The sequence below is a fragment of the Oncorhynchus clarkii genome, chromosome 30, assembly GCF_045791955.1.
Source record: "Oncorhynchus clarkii lewisi isolate Uvic-CL-2024 chromosome 30, UVic_Ocla_1.0, whole genome shotgun sequence".
Lineage (NCBI taxonomy): Eukaryota > Metazoa > Chordata > Actinopteri > Salmoniformes > Salmonidae > Oncorhynchus > Oncorhynchus clarkii.
Genome location: NC_092176.1, coordinates 29,846,967 through 29,867,518, shown reverse-complemented (window position 1 = coordinate 29,867,518; position 20,552 = coordinate 29,846,967). Strand labels below are relative to the sequence as shown.

The window sequence follows — 20,552 nt, the reverse complement described above, 5'->3', positions numbered from 1 at the left end:
TCACTACAGACCTTGGTTCCATTCCAGGCTGTATCACAACCGGCCGTGATTGGGAGTCACATAGGGTGGCCCACAATTGGCCCAGCGTCGTTGGGATTAGGCCGTCATTGTAAATAATAATTTGTTCTAAACTTACTTGCCATGTTAAATTAAAGTTAATAAAAAAATATATATAATAAATTGCACTGATTTATGTTGATCAATAACAGCATAGCATTTGATGATGCAGTTTACATAGCTTTGTAAACGCAACTCCGTCCAGAGATCTAAACTAGAGCTACTGTTTACATTACATTAGCCCAGGGGTTCTTAAACTTTTTTAGCTCGAGACCCAAATGAGAAATTGGGCTGCCCCAAATCGTACTCCAATAACACAAATGAATAAGAAGTAGTGTACTTTCGTAAATTTCTTCCAGTGTGTCAGAGTCTGTTTTGGGTTGTTCGTAAATTCAAAGCGTTGTCAGATTCTCTGTTCGTAAATTCAAAGCGTTGTCAGATTGTCTGTTCGTAAATTCAAAGCGTTGTCAGATTGTCTGTTCGTAAATTCAAAGCGTTGTCAGATTGTCTGTTCGTAAATTCGAAACGTTGTCAGATTGTCTGTTCGTAAATTCGAAGCGTTCGGCAGGTTGATCAGAGCGTTCTGACCTCACAATGGCAGTGTAGCACCCAAACTATTGAAATGTTGGCTAGGTTGCTAACTACTTCCAGACAAAAATGCGAGAATACCTCACTGACCATTCTACTCGCCCTAGCAGAGCTGGTTTGGATGTTTTCTAGAGCGACTGTAAATGTGTTTTTGGCAACAATTGAATGACGTTTTTTTGCCCACGTTTACTGCGCGTTTGTAAATGCATTAGTTATTCTGCGCCCTGGCACTCGAGAGTGCTCTGAAATCGGAGTAGTTAGTGAATTTACGAACGCACCTAGTGTGGCTACTTCACGTGCCTGTTATCAAACACGTATTTATGTTTTATTATGACATCTCAATAGAATGATATAGATCACTACGTGACAGAAACCTATTGAAAATCGACGATAAAACACAAATGTCGTACAGCAAAAGACAAGGCAGTATGCAGCCAGCGGATACAGAGCAGCCAACGATGCTGACTCTGCAAGAACAGCGACTCCGCATACAACAATTAGGTAAAAGTTATTTGTACACGGGTAGGCCTATTTCTGAGGGATAATACATGCACGTTTAGTGTAAACATTCAAACGATAACTAAGTGGTTCTAAACCACTGTAGCCAGGCATTCGATATATCAGTCACACCTTGACACAATTATTGATTCCGTGTTTGCCATGAGGTCGCATCGGCAAAGAGCGCCTGTACATTTTGGAAATATTTCTAATACATTTGTCATTTTCCCCCCTGCAAACATTGTTTTAAAAATATACATATATAGCGAATTAATATCAGAATCCACCACGGAGTTTCAAAACTGAAGTTGGCAAGCTAGCTAATGTGTTAGCTGGTTCGCTGGCAATTGTTTTGATTTGAATTGCCAGCCATCTGTCCGGAGGTTTAGGATGGAGAAAAGCCCGAAGACGGCTGATGTGTTCACTGTAGTAAGGACCAAGTAACGAGGCTACTATTGAATTGTTCATGAAATGTGGCGTGCTTTCTGGCGTAGCCCTACCCAAGTGGGTGTTTCATTTAGGTAGTAGTGAAGCCTAGCTAGTTTGCTACACCTACAACGGAGTCCATGACCTGCAGTTGCTGAGCTCAAACTTCATCAGTCCAACTATATGGAGGCCAAACACAGACGAGGCACCGTAATGGCTGCCTGCCACTGGACTTGCTCCAGAGACCATTGCGCTCCCCCTTTGACCACCTTCCGATGTTGCTTCACCACTCAAGTCATGAACTTTCCGACCGTCTCATTAGCCCAAACAATGCAGCCGGCAATACAATCGTGTCCCCGTAGACCGGTTAATACCAAAAACATCCATTCAGGCTGCAAAAGCATCGTTTTTCATCCATAACTAGATTTAATGGCGGGAAAATAGCAATACTTTCTTTAGAAAAACACAATTTTCCACAACAATGCTAATGCTACCTCCTGATGACTTGCACCCTACCCTGCATTCAGCCAGGACAGACTGCTGCAACTGTATTGGCTGAACGCAACATGGGACACATATTTCCGTATTTTTGTCCGCCTTCTCGCCATTAAATTGAGTTAAATAGGAAGTCAACGCCTTTACTGACTGTATAGAGAATGTTTTAGGTACGAACCGGTCCACGGATGATACAGTGTTTTTTTCTTGCTGCATACGATGCGTTTGGACGCAGATGCCGGTCTTTGAGCTGTCCTGTTATGACCTTCCATCTCATGAATGATGTTTTCTAAATTGCTTGTCTTTTTTACTGTTGCTTTAAAGTGCTTTGATATTCCGTATGTAATAAATGGCGCTATAAAAGTTGAATAAATTATTCTTAAAACACTTTTACTGCAAAATATATGATAGGCTGCATAAAATGTACTCCAATTTTTATTTCACCTTTATTTAACCAGGTAGGCTAGTTGAGAACAAGTTATCATTTGCAACTGCGACCTGGCCAAGATAAAGCAAAGCAGTTCGAAACAAAACAACACAGAGTTACACATAGAATAAACAAACATACAGTCAATAATACAGTAGAAAAAGTCTATATACAGCATGTGCAAATGAGGTAGGATAAGGGAGTTAATAAAGGCAATAAATAGGCCATGGTGGCAAAGTAATTACAATATAGCAATTAAACACTGGAATGGTAGATGTGTAGAAGATGAATGTGCAAGTAGAGATACTGGGGTGCAAAGGAGCAAGATAAATAAATACAGTATGGGGATGAGGTAGTTGGATGGGCTATTTACAGATGGGCTATGTATAGGTGCAGTGATCTGTGAGTTGCTCTGACAGCTGGGTGCTTAAAGCTAGTGAGGGAGATATGAGTCTCCAGCTTCAGTGATTTTTGCAGTTTGTTCCAGTCATTGGCAGCAGAGAACTGGAAGGAAAGGCAGCCAAAGGAAGAATTGGCTTTGGGGGTGACCAGTGAGATATAACTGCTGGAGCACGTGCTACAGGGCTTTACCTAGCAGAGGCTTGTATATGACCTGGAGCCAGTGGGTTTGGTGAAGAGTATGAAGCGAGAGCTAGCCAACGAGAGTGTACAGGTTGCAGTGGTGGGTAGTATATGGGGCTTTGGTGACAAAACGGATGGCACTGTGATAGACTGCATCCAATTTGTTGAGTAGAGTGTTGGAGGCTATTTTGTAAATGACATTGCTGAAGTCGAGGATTGGTAGGATAGTCAGTTTTACGAGGGTATGTTTGGCAGCATGAGTGGTTTGTTGCGAAATAGGAAGCCGATTCTAGATGTCATTTTTGATTGGAGATGCTTAATGTGAGTCTGGAAGGAGAGTTTACAGTAACCAGACATCTAGGTATTTGTAGTTGTCCACATATTCTAAGTCAGAACCTTCCAGAGTCGTGATGCTGGACGGACGGGCAGCGATCGGTTGAAGAGCATGCATTTAGTTTTACTTGCAGTTGGGGGGTCACAGAAGGAGAGTTGTATGGCATTGAAGCTCGTCTGGAAGGCCAGAGGTATACAGAATGGTGTCGTCTGCGTAGATGTGGATCAGATAATCACCAGCAGCAAGTGTCATCATTGATGTATACAGAGAAGAGTTGGTCCGAGAATTGAACCCTGTGGCACCCCCATAGAGACTGCCAGAGGTCCGGACAACAGGCCCTCCGATTTGACTCACTGAACTCTATCAAAGAAGTAGTTGGTGAACCAGGCGAGGCAATCATTTGAGAAACCAAGGCTGTTGAGTCTGCCGATAAGAATGTGGTGATTGACAAGAGTCGAAAGCCTTGGCCAGGTCTATGAATACGGTTGCCAAGTAATCTCTCTTATCGATGGCGGTTATGATTAGAAGTCGACCGATTAATCAGAATGGCCGATTTAATTAGGGCCGATTTCAAGTTTTCATAACAATCGGAAATCGGTATTTTTGGACACCGATTTGGCCGATTTAAAAATAATAATAATTTTACACCTTAATTTAATCTTTATTTAACTAGGCAAGTCAGTTAAGAACACATTCTTATTTTCAATGATGGCCTAGGAACAGTGGGTTAACAACCTTGTTCAGGGGCAGAACGACAGATTTTTACCTTGTCAGCTCAGAGATTCAATCTTGCAACCTTACAGTTAACTAGTCCAATGCTCTAACCACCTGATTACATTGCACTCCACGAGGAGCCTGCCTGTTACGCAAATGCAGTAAGCCAAGGTAAGTTGCTAGCTAGCATTAAAATTATCTTATAAAGATCAATCATAATCACTAGTTAACTACACATGGTATGATATTACTAGTTTATCTAGCATGTCTTGCGTTGCATATAATCGATGCGTTGCGTATTCGTGAAAAAGGACTGTCATTACTCCAATGTGTACCTAACCATAAACATCAATGCCTTTCTTAAAATCAAATCACAGAAGTATATATTTTAAGCCTACATATTTAGCTAAAAGAAATCCAGGTTAGCAGGCAATATTAACCAGGTTAAATTGTGTCACTTCTCTTGCGTTCATTGCACGCAGAGTCAGGGTATATGCAGCAGTTTGGGCAGCCTGGCTCGTTGCGAACTAATTTGCCAGAATTTTACGTAATTATGACATAACATTGAAGGTTGTGCAATGTAACAGGAATATTTACACTTATGGACGCCACCCGTTCGATAAAATACGGAACGGTTCCGTATTTCACTGAAAGAATAAACATCTTGTTTTCGAGATGATAGTTTCCGGATTCGACCATATTAATGACCAAAGGCTCGTATTTCTGTGTGTTATTATGTTCTAACTAAGTCTATGATTTGATAGAGCAGTCTGACTGAGCGGTGGTAGGCACCAGCAGGCTTGTTAGGGTTCCGTTAATCTAATCTGGTATCAGGATAAATATGACAATGAGTCACCCACCGCATTGTATGCTATGTATTTTTTATTAGCTAAGCAATAAGTGGTAAATGCAATTTTCGTATATACGGGCTCTGTCACACCTCGCTGGGCAAAACAGAGAACTGACTTGTTCCTGACAAAGATATTATAATATACTCTGATGACGGAAGTAGTTCCTGCTTCCGAGCCGGCCTGTCAGAGTAGAGACTGGGCGTGGTTTAAACTCACCCAGCCTATCGTTGATTGTTGGCGCACAGGCTGGTCCCAGCCTCCTAGGCTCTTCAGCGGTCAGTCGTTGTAGTTGTGTAGAATATACAGTTATCAGGCACCTGGCTCTTGTTATCTAACAAAATACCGTTTGTTCTCGCAACACTACGTTCTGAATGTGCCCCCACAACTCATGCACAGTTCCTGTCTTCATGTTATTCTGTATTTTTCCATCATGAGAAAGGCCCATGGCCCTGAAACTGTTAACAATGTCTCAAGTCAGCTATGTTGCATACCACATACATCCACACAAGCCAACAGCAGATAATATTCAATCACATATATGGTAACGGGCTATAGTGCATAACACAGAATCCTCACAGGCTCGTAAGCATTCATTCAAACAGCACTGTCGTGCGTTTTGCCAGCAGCTCTTCACAATGCTTCAAGCATTGTGCTGTTTATGACTTCAAGCCTATCAACACCCGAGATTAGGCTTTTATATCTGATGTGAAATGGCTAGCTAGTTAGCGGGATGCGCTCTAATAGCGTTCCAAACGTCACTCACTCTGAGACTTGGAGTGGTTGTTCCCCTTGCTCTGCATGGGTAATGCTGTTTCGAGGGTGGCTGTTGTCGATGTGTTCCTGGTTCGAGCCCAGGTAGGAGCGAGGAGAGGGACGGAAGCTATACTGTTACACTGGCAATACTAAAGTGCTTATAAGAACATCCAATAGTCAAAGGTTAATGAAATACAAATGGTATAGAGCGAAATAGTCCTATAATTCCTATAATATCTACAACCTAAAAGTTCTTACCTGGGAATATTGAAGACTCATATTAAAAGGAACCACCAGCTTTCATATGTTCTCATGTTCTGAGCAAGGAACTTAAACTTTAGCTTTCTTACATGGCACATATTGCACTTTTACTTTCTTCTCCAAAACTTTGTTTTTGCATTATTTAAACTAAATTGAACATTTCATTTTTATTTGAGGCTAAATTTATTTTGATGTATTATATTAAGTTAAAATAAGTGTTCATTCAGTATTGTTGTAATTGTCATTATTACAAATACTTTTTTTACATTTTTTAAAATCGTCCGATTAATCGGTATTGGCTTTTTTTGGTCCTCCAATAATCGGTATTGGTGTTGAAAAATCATAATCGGTCGACCTCTATATCGTTTAGGACCTTGAGCGTGGCTGAGGTGCACCCATGACCAGCTCTGAAACCAGATTGCATAGCGGAGAAGGTACGGTGGGATTCGAAATGGTCGGTAATCTGTTTGTTAACGTGACTTTCGAAGACCTTAGAAAGGCAGGGTAGGATAGATATAGTTCTGTAGCAGTTTGGGTCTAAGGTGTCTCCCCCTTCGAAGAAGGGGATGACCGCGGCAGCTTTCCAATCTTTGGGAATCTCAGACGATACGAAAGAGAGGTTGAACAGGCTAGTAATAGGGGTTGCAACAATTTCGACAGATCATTTTAGAAAGAGAGGGTCCAGATTGTCTAGCCCAGCTGATTTGAAGGGGTCCAGATTTTGCAGCTCTTTCAGAACATCAGCTATCTGGATTTGGGTGAAGGAGAAATGGGGGAGGCTTGGGCGAGTTGCTGTGGGAGGTGGAGGGCTGTTGATCGGTGTAGGGGTAGCCAGGTGGAAAGCATGGCCAGCTGTAGAAAAATGCTTATTGAAATTGTCAATTATAGTGGATTTATCGGTGGAGACAGTGTTTCCTAGCCTCAGTGCAGTGGGCAGCTGGGAGGAGGTGCTCTTATTCTCCATGGACTTCAGTGTCCCAGAACTTTTTTAGTTTGTGCTACAGGATGCACATTTCTGCTTGAAAAAGCTAGCCTTAGCTTTCCTAACTGCCTGTGTATATTTGTTCCTAATTTCCCTGACAAGTTGCATATCACGGGGGCTATTCGATGCTAATGCAGAATGCCACAGGATGTTTTTGTGCTGGTCAAGGGCAGTCAGGCCTGGAGAGAACCAAGGTCTATATTTGTTCCTGGTTCTACATTTTTGAATGGTGCATGCTTATTTAAGATGGTGAGGAAGGCACTTTTAAAGAATAACCAGGCATCCTCTACTGCCAAACAAATGCTCTATAGATTGCAATTATTTTATTAATCACCCCTCTCTCAATGACTTCTGTTCCCTGTATATGATGTTCAGAGCGGCAGGCCCAGGCAGAGTACAGTGCTGCCAAGGAGATTTTAGAGAATGATCAGAAAGCCCCACGTGGTGGAACGACCCTGAGCAGGTTACTGTCCAAGCCAGGACTGTCAATGGAGGTACATATACACTGAACAAAAATATAAACGCAACATGTAAAGTTTTGGACCCATGTTTCATGAGCTGAAATAAAAGATCCCAGAAATGTTCCATTCACACAAAAAGCTTATTTCTCTCAAATATATATATTTTTCGCACACATTTGTTTACATCCCTATTAGTAAGCATTTCTCTTTTGCCAATATAATCCATCCACCTGACAGGTGTGGCATATCAACAAGCTGATTAAACAGCATGATCATTACACTGGTACACCTTGCATTTTTGTACAATAAAAGGCCATTCTAAAATGTGCAGTTTTGTCACACAGCACAAAGCCACAGATGTCTCAAGTAGGAAGGAAAGGAATGTCCATCAGAGCTGTTGCCAGAGAATATAATGTTAATTTCCCTACTATAAGCCACCTCCAATGTAATTTTAGAGAATTTGGCAGTAAGCCCAATAGCCTCACAACCGCAGACCACATGTAACAATGGCAGCTCAAGACCTCCACATCTGGTTTCTTCACCTGCGGTATCATCTGAGACCAACTACCCAGACAGCTGATGAAACTGTGGTTTTGCACAACTGATTATTTTCTGCACAAAACTGTCAGAAACGTCTCAGGGAAGCTCTTCTCGTCGTCCTTACCAGGGTCTTGACCTGACTGCAGTTTGGTGTTGTAACTGACTTCATTGGGCAAATTCTGACCTTCGATGGCCACTGGCACGCTGGAGAAGTGTGATCTTCATGGTGGAATTCCTGTTTCAACTGTACCGGGCAGAGAGCGTGTATGGCATCGTGTGGGCGAGCGGTTTTCTAATGTCAACGTTGTGAACAGAGTGCCACATGGTGGCGATGGGATTATGGTATGGGCAGACAAACTACGGACAACGAACACAGTTGCATTTTAACGATGGCAATTTGAATGCACAGAGATACCGTGACAAGATCCTAAGGCCCATTGTCGTGCCATTCATCCGCCGCCATCACTTCATGTTTCAGCATGATAATGCATGGTCTTATGTCGCAAGGATCTTCACACAATTCCAGGAACTGAAAATGTCCCAGTTATTCCATGGCCTGCATACTCACCAGACATGTTACCCATTGAGCAAGTTTGGGATGCTCTGGTCAATGTGTATGACAACATGTTCCAGTTCCCGCCAATATCCAGCAACTTTGCACATAGAGGAGTGGGACAACATTCCACAGGCCACAATCAACAGCCTGATCAACTCTATGCGAAGGAGATGTATCGCGCTGCATGAGGCAAATGGTGGTCATACCAGACACTGACTGGTTTTCTGATCCAGGCCCCTACTTTTTTTTTTTAAAGGTATCTGTGATCAACAGATGCGTATTTGTATTCCCTGTCATGTGATATCCATAATTAGGGATAAGTATTTATATTGACTGAATTCCTTATATGAATTGTAACTGTAATATGTTTGCATGCTGTGTTTATATTTTTGTTCAGTTTAACTTCAACTCAGGCAGAGAGAGAGAGGTGGCAAGCTTGACCTGTGCGTGCGTAGACAATATTAGCTTAGTATGAAGGCATCACATTTTTGGAAGAGCCCAGTTGTATATGCCGGTTTGTACATAATATGCTTGCATATCTCTGTGCGTAGAGCATTGTGGAGCGGGAGAAGCGTAGGCGGTGTACTCTGATAGAGCAGCACAACGGGTTGCAGTGTTCTGTGAGGGCCAAGGGGTCTCAGCTGCTGGAGATGGAGCAGGCCATGAAAGCCCTGGAGCTGGACTCCAATAAGGACGGAGACGAGCAGCACTACGACCAGGTGACTCCACTATATAGTTAGGGTGTCATTTGACAGACTCAATTGTCCCCAAAAACTTAGAAGAAAGCAAATGTCAAGGTTTAGCACCATGGACAGCACCACTCACACAACTGTTCAGTTTATTAAGATGCCCATTAGCTACTGCGCATGCGGTAACTTCTCTTCCTAGGGTCCACATAAAACGTACAAATACAGTTGAAGTCAGAAGTTTGCATACACTTAGGTTGGAATCATTTCAACAACCACAAATTTCTTGTTAACAAACTATAGTTTTGGAAAGTCGTTTAGCACATCTACTTTGTGCATGACACAAGCAATTTTTTCAACAATTGTTTACAGACAGATTATTTCACTATATCACAATTCCAGTGGGTCAGAAGTTTACATGACACAAGCAATTTTTTCAACAATTGTTTACAGACAGATTATTTCACTGTATCACAATTCCAGTGGGTCAGAAGTTTACATACACCAAGTTGACTGTGCCTTTAAACAGCTTGGAAAATTCCAGAAAATGATGTCATGGCTTTAGAAGCTTCTGATAAGCTAATTGACATCATGAGTCAATTGGAGGTGTACCTGTGGATGTATTTCAAGGCCTACCTTCAAACTCAGTGCCTCTTTGCTTGACATCATGGGAAAATCAAAAGAAATCAGCCAAGACCTCAGAAAAAAAATAGACCTCCACAAGTCTGGTTCATCCTTGGGAGCAATTTCCAAATGCCTGAAGGTACCACGTTCATCTGTACAAACAATAGTACGCAAGTATAAACACCATGGGACCACGCAGCCGTCATACCGCTCAGGAAGGAGACATCTTCTGTCTCCTAGAGACTTTGGTGCGAAAAGTGAAAATCAATCCCAGAACAACAGCAAAATACCTTGTGAAGATGCTGGAGGAAACAGGTACAAAAGTATCTATATCCATAGTAAAATGATTCCTATATCGACATAACCGGAAAGGAAGCTCAGCAAGGAAGAAGCCACTGCTCCAAAACTGCCATAAAAAAAGCCAGACTACAGTTTGCAACTGCATATGGGGACAAAGATCATACTTTTTGGAGAAATGTCCTCTGGTCTGATGAAACAAAAATAGAACTGTTTGGCCATAATGACCATCGTTAAGTTTGAAGGAAAAAGGGGGAGGCTTGCAAGCCGAAGAACACCATCCTAACCGTGAAGCACGGGGGTGGCAGCATCATGTTGTGGGGGTGCTTTGCTGCAGGAGGGACTGGTGCACTTCACAAAATAGATGGCATCATGAGGGAGGAAAATTACGTGGATATATTGAAGCAACATCTCAAGACATCAGTCAGGAAGTTAAAGCTTGGTCGCAAATGGGTCTTCCAAATGGACAATGACCCCAAGCATACTTCAAAAGTTGTGGCAAAATGGCTTAAGGACAACAAAGTCAAGGTATTGGAGTGGCCATCACAAAGCCCTGATCTCATCCTATAGAAGATCTGTCGGCAGAACTGAAAAAGCAGGGGCGAACAAGGAGGCCTACAAACCTGACTCAGTTACACCAGCTCTGTCAGGAGGAATGGGCCAATACTCACCCAACTTATTGTGGGAAGTTTGTGGAAGGCTTCCCGAAACGTTTGACCCAAGTTAAACAATTTAAAGGCAATGGTACCAAATACTAATTGAGTATGTAAACTTCTGACCCATTGCAAATGTGATGAAAGAAATAAAAGCTGAAATAAATCATTCTTTCTATTATTCTGACATTTCGCATTCTTAAAATGTAATGGTGATCCTAACTGATCTAAGACAGGGAATTTTTACTAGGATTAAATTGTGAAATGAGTTTAAATGTATTTGTCTAAGGTGTATGTAAACTTACAACTTCAACTGTACATGACAAATTACAGAACAGTAATAGACAACAAAAAAACTGTTTTTGTAGGAAAGACACCAAGAGACAAAAATAGTATTTACACACTTCATATACAGGACAATTTAATAAAATATTTAGAAAGAGGAGAGGCACTGTGGTGTTGGTGTGTGAATGGCCTTGTGCAAGTTGATATTGAGTGACCATGACTTATGATACCCACGTGAATGATGTCTAGGATCCAAGCATTTACACTGCACAGTAATTGGCTTGATATGTTTTTTTTTATTGTTGACATTTCTGTCTTCCATGGCAGCGTGTGAGAGAGCTGGAGAACAGTCTAGAAAAGATGACCATCAAAATCACAGAGGCTGAGAGGATCCAAAAAACCTACCTGCGAGTCTGCGACCACCTACATCGGGTCTGTAACACTATTACATTCACAAATATCAGCCTTTCTTTGTGGACATTGAATTAAATAAAATTGTTAACATTGAATCCAAGTTTTCTTTGGGAGATATACTCCAGTCAGTGTAATCCCGATCAACAGACCAGTGTGACTAGGTAGGACTGGCAAAGTGGCTCAAATGGCATCCTATTCCCTACACAGTGCACTTCCCTTGACAAAAGCCTTATGGGCCATGGTCAAAAGTAGTGCACTACAGAGCCATCTATTTAGATAGTTGGGCCAATGCGGTTTTTGGATTATGACGCATTTACATGACACTTCAACGTTCTATGGCAGCCATGTTAGCGCTCATTAACATTACATAGGGAATATTTAAACAACGCTACAACTGAATGTCTAGAATTAGAACAATATTCAACATTCTAAATATATGGCTCAGGTGCACTATGTAGGGAATAGGTGCCATTTGGGATACAGACAAATCTAGCTCCAATGTAACCTGGGGTTGGGTTGTTTGTTCCTGGTTCAGGAGGTGCGTGAGATGCCCATGGCTCTGGATCAGCTGCAGAACGCAGTGGTCAGCGGGCAGACCGAGCTGGGAAAGGTGGCCCACATGTCTCACACCGCAGTGGCTGCTGTGGACTGCACTAAGGTAAGGCAAATTGGGGGTCCAGTAACTTTTAGCCCCCACTTGCCTATTTTGGGATGTTTACATTTGAATAACATTATCTTCGGTAACATGTCTTTGTATGAATGGGAAAAAAATAAGAGAAAAAAGGTAAGGCTCGTTTGAATACCGGCCAGGATGTGTGCATGTCTTTTCACACTACATTAGTAGAATGTGTGTATGTCTCTCTGTCTTTCGCCTTGAGTCAGCTGGTTCAGATGGAGAGACAGCTAATGGTGGAACGCAGGATGATGGAGAAGGAGTTGAGTGAAAGGAGGGGAGTGAAAGAGAAGGAGGTGGAGGGTCGGCTGGAGAGAGAGAGGGAGGGAGAGCGACGAAGCAGCAAAGGAGCTCAGAAGTTGAAAGAGCAGGTGAGAGAGAGAGACAGAGGGAGGGAGGGAGAGAGCGGGCTGGACCTGTGGGGAACAGAGAGCGAGAAAGAGAGGGAGGGAGGGCGAAAAGAGGGAGGGAGGGAGGTAGGGAGAGGGATGGGCCTGTGGGGAACCGAGAGCAAGAGAGAGAGGGAGAAAGAGAGGGATGGGGAACAGAGAGTGAGAAAGAGACAATAGGGAAAGAAAAAGGGAGAGGGAGACAGAGGGATGGACCTGTGGAGAGAGAAAGAGGGAGGGATGGGTCTGTGGGGAACAGAGAACAAGAGGGAGAGAGAGAGAGGGATAGACCTGTGGGGAGAGAAAGAGGGAGGAATGGGTCTGTGGGGAACAGAGAACAAGAGGGAGGGAGAGAGAGAGAGGGATGGACCTGTGGGGAGAGAAAGAGGGAGGGATGGGTCTGTGGGGAACAGAGAACAAGAGGGAGGGAGGGAGAGAGAGAGATAGACCTGTGGGGAGAGAAAGAGGGAGGGATGGGTCTGTGGGGAACAGAGAGAACAAGAGGGAGGGAGAGAGAGAGCGAGAGAGAGAGACAGGGACCTGTGGGGGAGAGAAAGGGGGAGGGATGGGTCTGTGGGGAACAGAGAGAACAAGAGGGAGGGAGAGAGAGAGAGGGAGGGACCTGTGGGGAACCGAGAGCTAGAAAAAGAAAGAGCGATTGAAAGGGAATATTTAAAGTGAAAGAACACATTAGTCAAGAGCTGGAATGGGCAACTATGATGGGGCCACAAAAAATCTGAACTCATCATGAGGGGCCACAGTGACTCACGGGTCTGCATACCCACATCCATACCCACACATACAGTCTGAGCCGGCCCTAAGCAACATTTTGTTGGGGATAACTTGCAAGAATAATTTTTTTGCGGCCCGCACTTGACAACGAAGAGAAAATACGTTTTAGAGCTAATTTCCTGCAATTCTATACATTTTGCCATGTGAGCAGATTTTGCAATTTTATAATTCATTTCATTCAATTCTAGACATTTTGCCATGGGGCGGAGAGAAAAAGTAACAGTTTTTAATATAATATCTGAGTGAGTGGTTAACAAAATCAATGGAGGCCCCCGGTCGGTAATTCGACCATGATTACTACTGGCAGCTAGACTAACTTACCAAACTAAAAAATGTTAGCTGACATGGGCTACTTGAGTGACTGTCAGTGACTGACATGATGAGAAAAACTGCTGATGCACAACCAAATTTCGAAATTGTAACTTGTGTATTATACTATTCTAACTCTCAACAGTAAGTTGAGACCCCGACTGAGTAAAACAATTAAATAAATAAAACATTCGGAATTGATCCGCAAGCTTACAAAAGAGGGACCAGTTGCCCATCTCTGGTCCAGAAGGATGTCTATTGCAGTCAATGAGCGTTGTTGTTTTGCAGGTTCGAAGAGGGACTATCAGAGAGGGACTGGCTGAAGAGTCGGCTCATATCAGAGGTACTATGACAGGGGATCGTTCACCAAAGACACTTATGTATTCAAATAAATACAGTGAATACTAAGCACCAGATCACCCATGTCCAGATAGTACTCTAGCCTGAAGGCAATAATATTCTGAATCATACATCATTTGCATGAGAAAAGGCAATATGCGTACATACGATATCCATTTTTCTTGTGCTCACATTTTATTTCCCCATGTTGAGCAGGGAGATGATGAAATGATGTGTGTCTGTGTTGTGTTCTCCTCCTGCAGCCCAGCAGACCGCCCCTGTCTCCACTACTCCCCAGTCCATAGTCAAACTGGTGGAGGATATTGATGCTCTGAGAGAAGCTCTCAGCTGCACTGATCTGCAGGTATGGTGGCCCACGTGGATCATTTAGCCCTATTATATGCAGTATCTAATAAGCACTCTAATAAGCAACGCATTACCTATTATTCATCTTACCTTTTTATGTAAGCCACTGTTGCAAACAGCACTTTATGTCCCGTGACACATTGATGTAGGCGTTTCATTTTATTGAGTTATATTGCAGTCAGAGGAGCCTAGTGGGGGGGGCGGCTCATAATAATGAATGGAATAGAGTAATTGGAATGGTATTAAACACATGGAAACTTTGATGTGATGTTTGATGTGTTTGAGACCTTACGTGAAAACCACATGAATTTCACGTGAACATGTGAAGTGTTCCAAAAACACGTTCTCATGTGAAGTTAATGGGATAACGTGACAACATGTAAAGCAACATGTGATAGCATGAAACTACACATATGAAAACGTGATCACTTGTTACAGAAAAAACAAAGGTTGTGAAACAAACCCCAAGACTGGTAACTTGCCTGATAGTCTCTGAACAAAAATGTAATCCACACTTGTATAAGGCTTCAAAGTGTTTAACAGGACAACGTTTCTCCCCCAAACTGGATCTTTGTCAGGGCTAATTGCTCACCAAGTACCACTGTATATACGTGGACTTCCTGGGCTGCCGCACTTGAGTTGGGCATCCTGTCAACATGGCAGTCAGGTGCTTGGTAGTCTCTTTGAGCTGACTATGTGTCCACCTGTTCACCCGTTTCTCTGTCCTCTGTGTAGGAGCTGGAAACACGGCTGGTCTCTCAGAAGGCCATCAGGGAGCAGCTGCACAACCAAATGACCCAGTGTGAGGAGCTGGTCAGGCAGAGCATGGAGACCTTTGCTGCCTTGGAGCTCCAGTACGCCCAGCTCAAGTTCAGCGCTGGGCCCAGCTCTGACAGGTACAGTAGAGCTACACAGAAGAGTTGTACTCCTGTGTCATCCATGGAAAAAGAGGAAAAGATCTGAAGAGACTTCAGATCTCGAGCCTCAGACTCAGCCTGTTTATCTAAAGGTTTGAGCGGCTGAAGGAGGAAATGCAGGCGGAGCTTGAGCAGGAAGAGGAGCGTTGCAGCCATTGGGAGGACAAGCTTGGAAAGGCCCAATCAGTGCTACATGGGGTGGAGAAGGGTGTCAACAACCTGTTCTTCAGGATGAGCTGCGTGCAAGTGAAGGTAGCCATTTTATCCCTTTCTTTATATCCAGTGCATTCAGAAAGTATTCAGACCCCTTGACTTGTTCCACATTTTGTTACGTTACAGTTTTATTCTAAAATTTATTAAATCATTTTTTCACCCTCAATCCCATAATTACAAAGCAAACAACCGTTATTGTTTTTAGATTTTTGAAAATGTATAAAAAATAAATAAATGGAAATATGACATTTACATAAGTATTCAGACCCTTTACTCAGTACTTTGTTGAAGCACCTTCGGCAGTGATTACGGTATCGAGTCTTCTTGGTTATGATGCTACAAGCATGGCACATCTGTATTTGGGGAGTTTCTCCCATTCTTCTCAGCAGATCCTTTCAAGCACTGTCAGATTGGATGGGGAGCATCTCTGCACAGCTATTTTCAGGTCTCTCCAGAGATGTTTGATCGGGTTCAAGTCCAGTCTCTGGCTGGGCCACTCAAGAACATTCAGAGACTTGTCCCTAAGCCACTCCTGCGTTGTCTTGGCTGTGTGCTTAGGGTCGTTGTCCTGTTGGAAGGTGAACCTTCGCCCCAATCTGAGATCCTGAGTGCTCTGGAGGAGGTTTTCATTAAGGATCTCTCTGTACTTTGCTCCGTTCATCTTTCCCTTGATCCTGACTAGTCTGTGCCTCGACACAATCCTGCCTCGAAGCTCTACGGACAATTCCTTCGACCTCGTGGCTTGGTTTTTGCTCTGACATGCACTCTAACCTGTGGGACCTTATATAGACAAGCGTGTGCCTTTTCAAATAATGTCCAATCAATTGAATTAACCACAGTTGGACTCCAATCAAGTTGTAGATGGACAGTTCAGTCTCATCTGGCCCTTTCTTGGTCACCATGAAAAACAAACCCCTGGTCACCTATCAGCCAGAGGCTCTGTTCTTTACTACTACCGTTCTCATTAAACATGCCAGCCCTTGGTGATTTAAATCAGGAATAGAGAGGATTCTAAACCAAATGTCTGTCTTGTTATAGGACTCTCCCAGGGAGTTGTGGGGTCTGGATGCAATAGAGAAGCTGAGGGAAATCGTCGCCCGTCTGCCCACACTGCAGACCACAGCTTCAGAGAAGACCGAGGAAAACACAGCTGACCATGAGAAGGTGAAACACTGGTTTACTTTCTTTCCTCAGCCCTCATCTCTCTCTACCTCTTTTCTGTGAGCCTGAATCTCTCCCCTCTGATCTCACCCCCTCCCCGCTCACCTCAGGTGTGGAGCTTCCTGGAGCAGAGCACCATGATGGAGCCCAGGAACTACAAGAGGGCCAGCAGCCCTGTGTATGACAGTACCTCAGAAGGTATGCCTTTTTGGGGGTGTATGGTTATGCATGGTTTTTCAGTATATTGTAAACAAAATCTTATTATTAACAGCAGGAGGCCATTGCTGTACATTTCCATAATGGCTGTTGAGTGCTTGGCTAATGGTGTTTGCATATTCTGTGTAATACCTCTGGTTCCACCTGCTCCTCACTGCTCCTCTCCTCCCTCTCAGATACATTCCAGTTCCGCGGTCAGGAGGAGGACTGCTCCATGTCTCGCGATGAGATCAAGCGTCGCAGCATCCAGCTGATCGAGGTGCACCAGCCAAAGAAGAAAGCCCAGAAGAGCAACACAAAGAGCTAGAGACAAGCTCCAGCTGTGGCCCTCTATATCCTACAGGGAGTAAACCTGAGGAAATAATAAACAGGCTCATAGTATGATTTTACTTTTTTTGTCTACTTTATACCGGAGTTAGTTACTGCTATGATTAAAGTGGAACTGACAGCGTTTTAGCTACATGAAATCATATTATAATCTGTTCATATACATCCCCAGAAAGAATGACACCTTTCGTGATATCCAAATGGTAGTTATAGTCCTGTCCCATCACTGAGAGCCAAACGTCCTCCGAAACACGACCCTGCCAAGCCGCACTGCTTCTTGACACACTGCTCCCTTAACCCGGAAGCCAGCCGCACCAATGTTTTGGAGGAAACCCCGTACAGCTGGCGACAGAAGCCAACGTGCATGCGCCCGGCCGCCACAATGAGTCGCTAGAGTGCGATGGGACAAAGATATCCCAGCCGGCCAAATCTTCCCCTTACCCGGACGACGCTGGACCAATTGTGCGCCGCCTCATGGTTCTCACTGTCCCGGGCGGCTGCAACACAGCCCGGGATCGAACCCAGATCTGTAGTGGCTCTAGCACCAATCAGTGCTATAGACCGCTGCGCCACCGGGAGGCATGCGACACTTTATTTTAATATTTGTATTTTTTTACATTTTCTGGCCAACAAGCACTTCGATATGGTAATTTTCATAAATGTATAGAATGTTTGGGAATTATGTTTTGTAAGGCTTTTGTGAAAATTATATAGCAATACAGAGTGGGAAAGCGGCCGTGTATATGGACAATTAATAGACTGCAGTAAATAAAACCAAATAAAAACATCTGTCTTGTCCAGGACCGGAGTCTACACAGACGGGTGTGCCATAGCCAATCAGAGCTACAGTAGGCCTAAATGCAAACAAGCCATTTGCCACATGGGCCTGCCATCATTCACTTTAAACTGGACTGTGTGTTTACAGGCAGTAGCAACAGTGTGACATTAGATTAGAATGCATTTGCCAAAAGCCACTAAATACACCTGAATGGATTTCTGCTAATATGTAAATACCACTGGAGTCCTCTTACATTTGGGAACATTACAGTCCTATTGATCAAACAACCATGAAATGGTAGGCTCCCTCTCCCTCCGTTATGCACAACAACAAGATCAACAACTAATGTTAGTCAGGACGAGATAAGCTAAAATCTAACGAGGGAACATTCAGTGAACCTTTTAAACTTTAACTAGTTGGCTGTAAAAATTGCACGAAACGATGGGGAATAGTAGCTTGCTCATCCTGCATGCTTGTCCCAACCCATGTTTTGAAAACAGAATGGGAACATGCCTGCCTGCCCGCCCATTCGATCGATGCCAAATACATTTGATTAACAACTAAGAGATATGCTAATTGTGGATAACAGTCGTTCAAGTTCAGCATAGCTAGCAAGCAAAGTGATTCACATTTCTTGCTATCTCTATCTGTAGCCACCAAAACATAATCTGATTGGAGTCGGTCACTCACCCCCTCCTCTAATGACATGACATCCTCCCAGCTGCTAGCTAGCTAGATAATATTAGGCTGTGTTCTTAGCTTGCTAAATAAATAGCTAGCTACATAAATAGATAGCCCAGGGGTGTCAAACTTAATCACCGGACAGACAATATTGAAAAAACAACGAATTTGCGAGCCAGATATAGTCTGTTTGTTTTTACAAAAAAACTCAGATGCAAACTAGCTTTTGTTTTATTAGAAGAAAATGTCCCTTTTATAATTTATAGGATGATGGATATAGCATTTTAACATATTAAAACAAAAGAGAGAAATAGTATTTGTCCAGCCTTTGTTGCTATGCTTGCAGATTGTTATGGGTGTAAGATTGCACAGTGAAGCCATCTTACACCCATAACACAGATGTTCACAATATTCTGTGACCCTAATCAAAATGTATTTAACAACTCAAAATAACACAAATATGGCTATAGATTGTTGTTACATTTTAACTTGAAATATGTTTAAAAAAATGTTTGCACAGCTTGGATCACCTGTGTGGGTGAATGCTGTATGGTGCACTCAAAATGTATGGTAGTTGAGTAGTCAGCCTAAGATACTACTCAAATGTTGCTGTAATAGCCCTTCATGTTTCTCCTTTGCATGGTGTTTTGTTGCAGGTTTAGTTTTTGGTTATTCATTGTCAAGCTTCAAAAACCTCTTAAGGATCGGACCCTTTTTTTCAATATTCACCTAAAATGACATCTAACTACCTGTAGCTCAGGACCTGAAACAAGGATATGCATATTCTTGATACCATTTGAAAGGAAACACTTTGAAGTTTGTTTAAATGTCAAATTAATATAGGAGAATATAACACATTAGATCTAGTAAAAAATGATCCCAACCCCAAAAAACTTGGGTTTTTGTTAAGATTTGTTCTTTTTTTGTACTATCTTTGAAATGCAAGAGAAAGGCCATAATGTATTATAATGTACAAACCTGCCTCAGTTCCACCAGCTCTGTCAGGAGGAATTGGCCAAAATTCACCCAACTTATTGTGGGAAGCTTGTGGAAGGCTACCTGAAACGTTTGACCCAAATTAAACAATTTATACGGCAATGCTACCAAACACTAATTGAGTGTATGTAAACTTCTGACCCACTGGGAATGTGATGAAAGAAATAAAATCTGATATAAATCATTCTCTCTACTATTATTCTGACATTTTACATTCTTAAAATAAAGTGGTGATCCCAACTGACCTAAGACAGGGAATTTGTACTAGGATTAAATGTCAGGAATTGTGAAATAATGAGTTTAAATGTATTTGGCTAAGGTGTATGTAAACTTACGACTTCAACTGTACATGACAAATTACAGAACAGTAATTGTCACGTTCTGACCATCGTTCGTGTGTGTTTTCCTTGTTTTAGTGTTGGTCAGGACGTGAACTGGGTGGGCATTCTATGTTGGATGTCTTGTTTGTCTATTTCTATGTCTGGCCTGATATGGTTCTCAATCAGAGGCAGGTGTTAGTCATTGTCTCTGATTGGGAACCATATTTAGGTAGCCTGGGTTTCACTGTGTGTTTGTCCTTAGTGTTAGTTTGCACCAGTTTAGGCTGTTTCGGTTTTCATTACGTTTATTATTTTGCACTGTTTGTATTTAGATTCGTGTTGCTATAGTCACAATAAAAATGGATCGCAATCTACACGCCGCATTTTGGTCCGACTCTCCTTCTCATACAGAAAACCGTTACAGAATCACCCACCACAAAAGGACCAAGCAGCGTGTCAACAGGCAGGAGCAGCGCGAGGAGACGCCTAATAAGGATTTCTGGACATGGGAGGAAATCCTCGACGGGAGAGGACCCTGGGCTAAACCAGGGGAGTGTAGCCGCCCAAAGGTGCAGCAGGAGAAGAGGCAAC

The 20,552-nt window shown here is 42.9% G+C and overlaps 1 protein-coding gene across 1 annotated transcript; it reads left to right on the top strand.

Annotated features, from left to right (window-relative positions):
- Positions 1 to 1,046: 1,046 nt before the first annotated feature.
- LOC139389522 (coiled-coil domain-containing protein 183-like) lies at positions 1,047 to 17,166 on the top strand. The gene is made up of 13 exons (XM_071136341.1): positions 1,047 to 1,146; positions 7,344 to 7,462; positions 9,077 to 9,244; positions 11,398 to 11,502; positions 12,020 to 12,147; positions 12,363 to 12,528; positions 13,936 to 13,990; positions 14,250 to 14,350; positions 15,088 to 15,248; positions 15,362 to 15,521; positions 16,521 to 16,646; positions 16,754 to 16,841; positions 17,036 to 17,166. The coding sequence occupies exons 1-13, from the start codon at positions 1,047 to 1,049 to the stop codon at positions 17,164 to 17,166; spliced, it is 1,608 nt and encodes a 535-aa protein (XP_070992442.1).
- Positions 17,167 to 20,552: the final 3,386 nt, after the last annotated feature.

Bases quoted from the DNA above. Each gene is read 5' to 3' on its own strand.
- LOC139389522 (XM_071136341.1), top strand. From the start codon at position 1,047: ATGTCGTACAGCAAAAGACAAGGCAGTATGCAGCCAGCGGATACAGAG. The intron at 11,503-12,019 runs GTCTGTAACACT...TTCCTGGTTCAG, and splicing joins TCTGCGACCACCTACATCGG to GAGGTGCGTGAGATGCCCAT. The intron at 15,249-15,361 runs GTACAGTAGAGC...GTTTATCTAAAG, and splicing joins GCTGGGCCCAGCTCTGACAG to GTTTGAGCGGCTGAAGGAGG.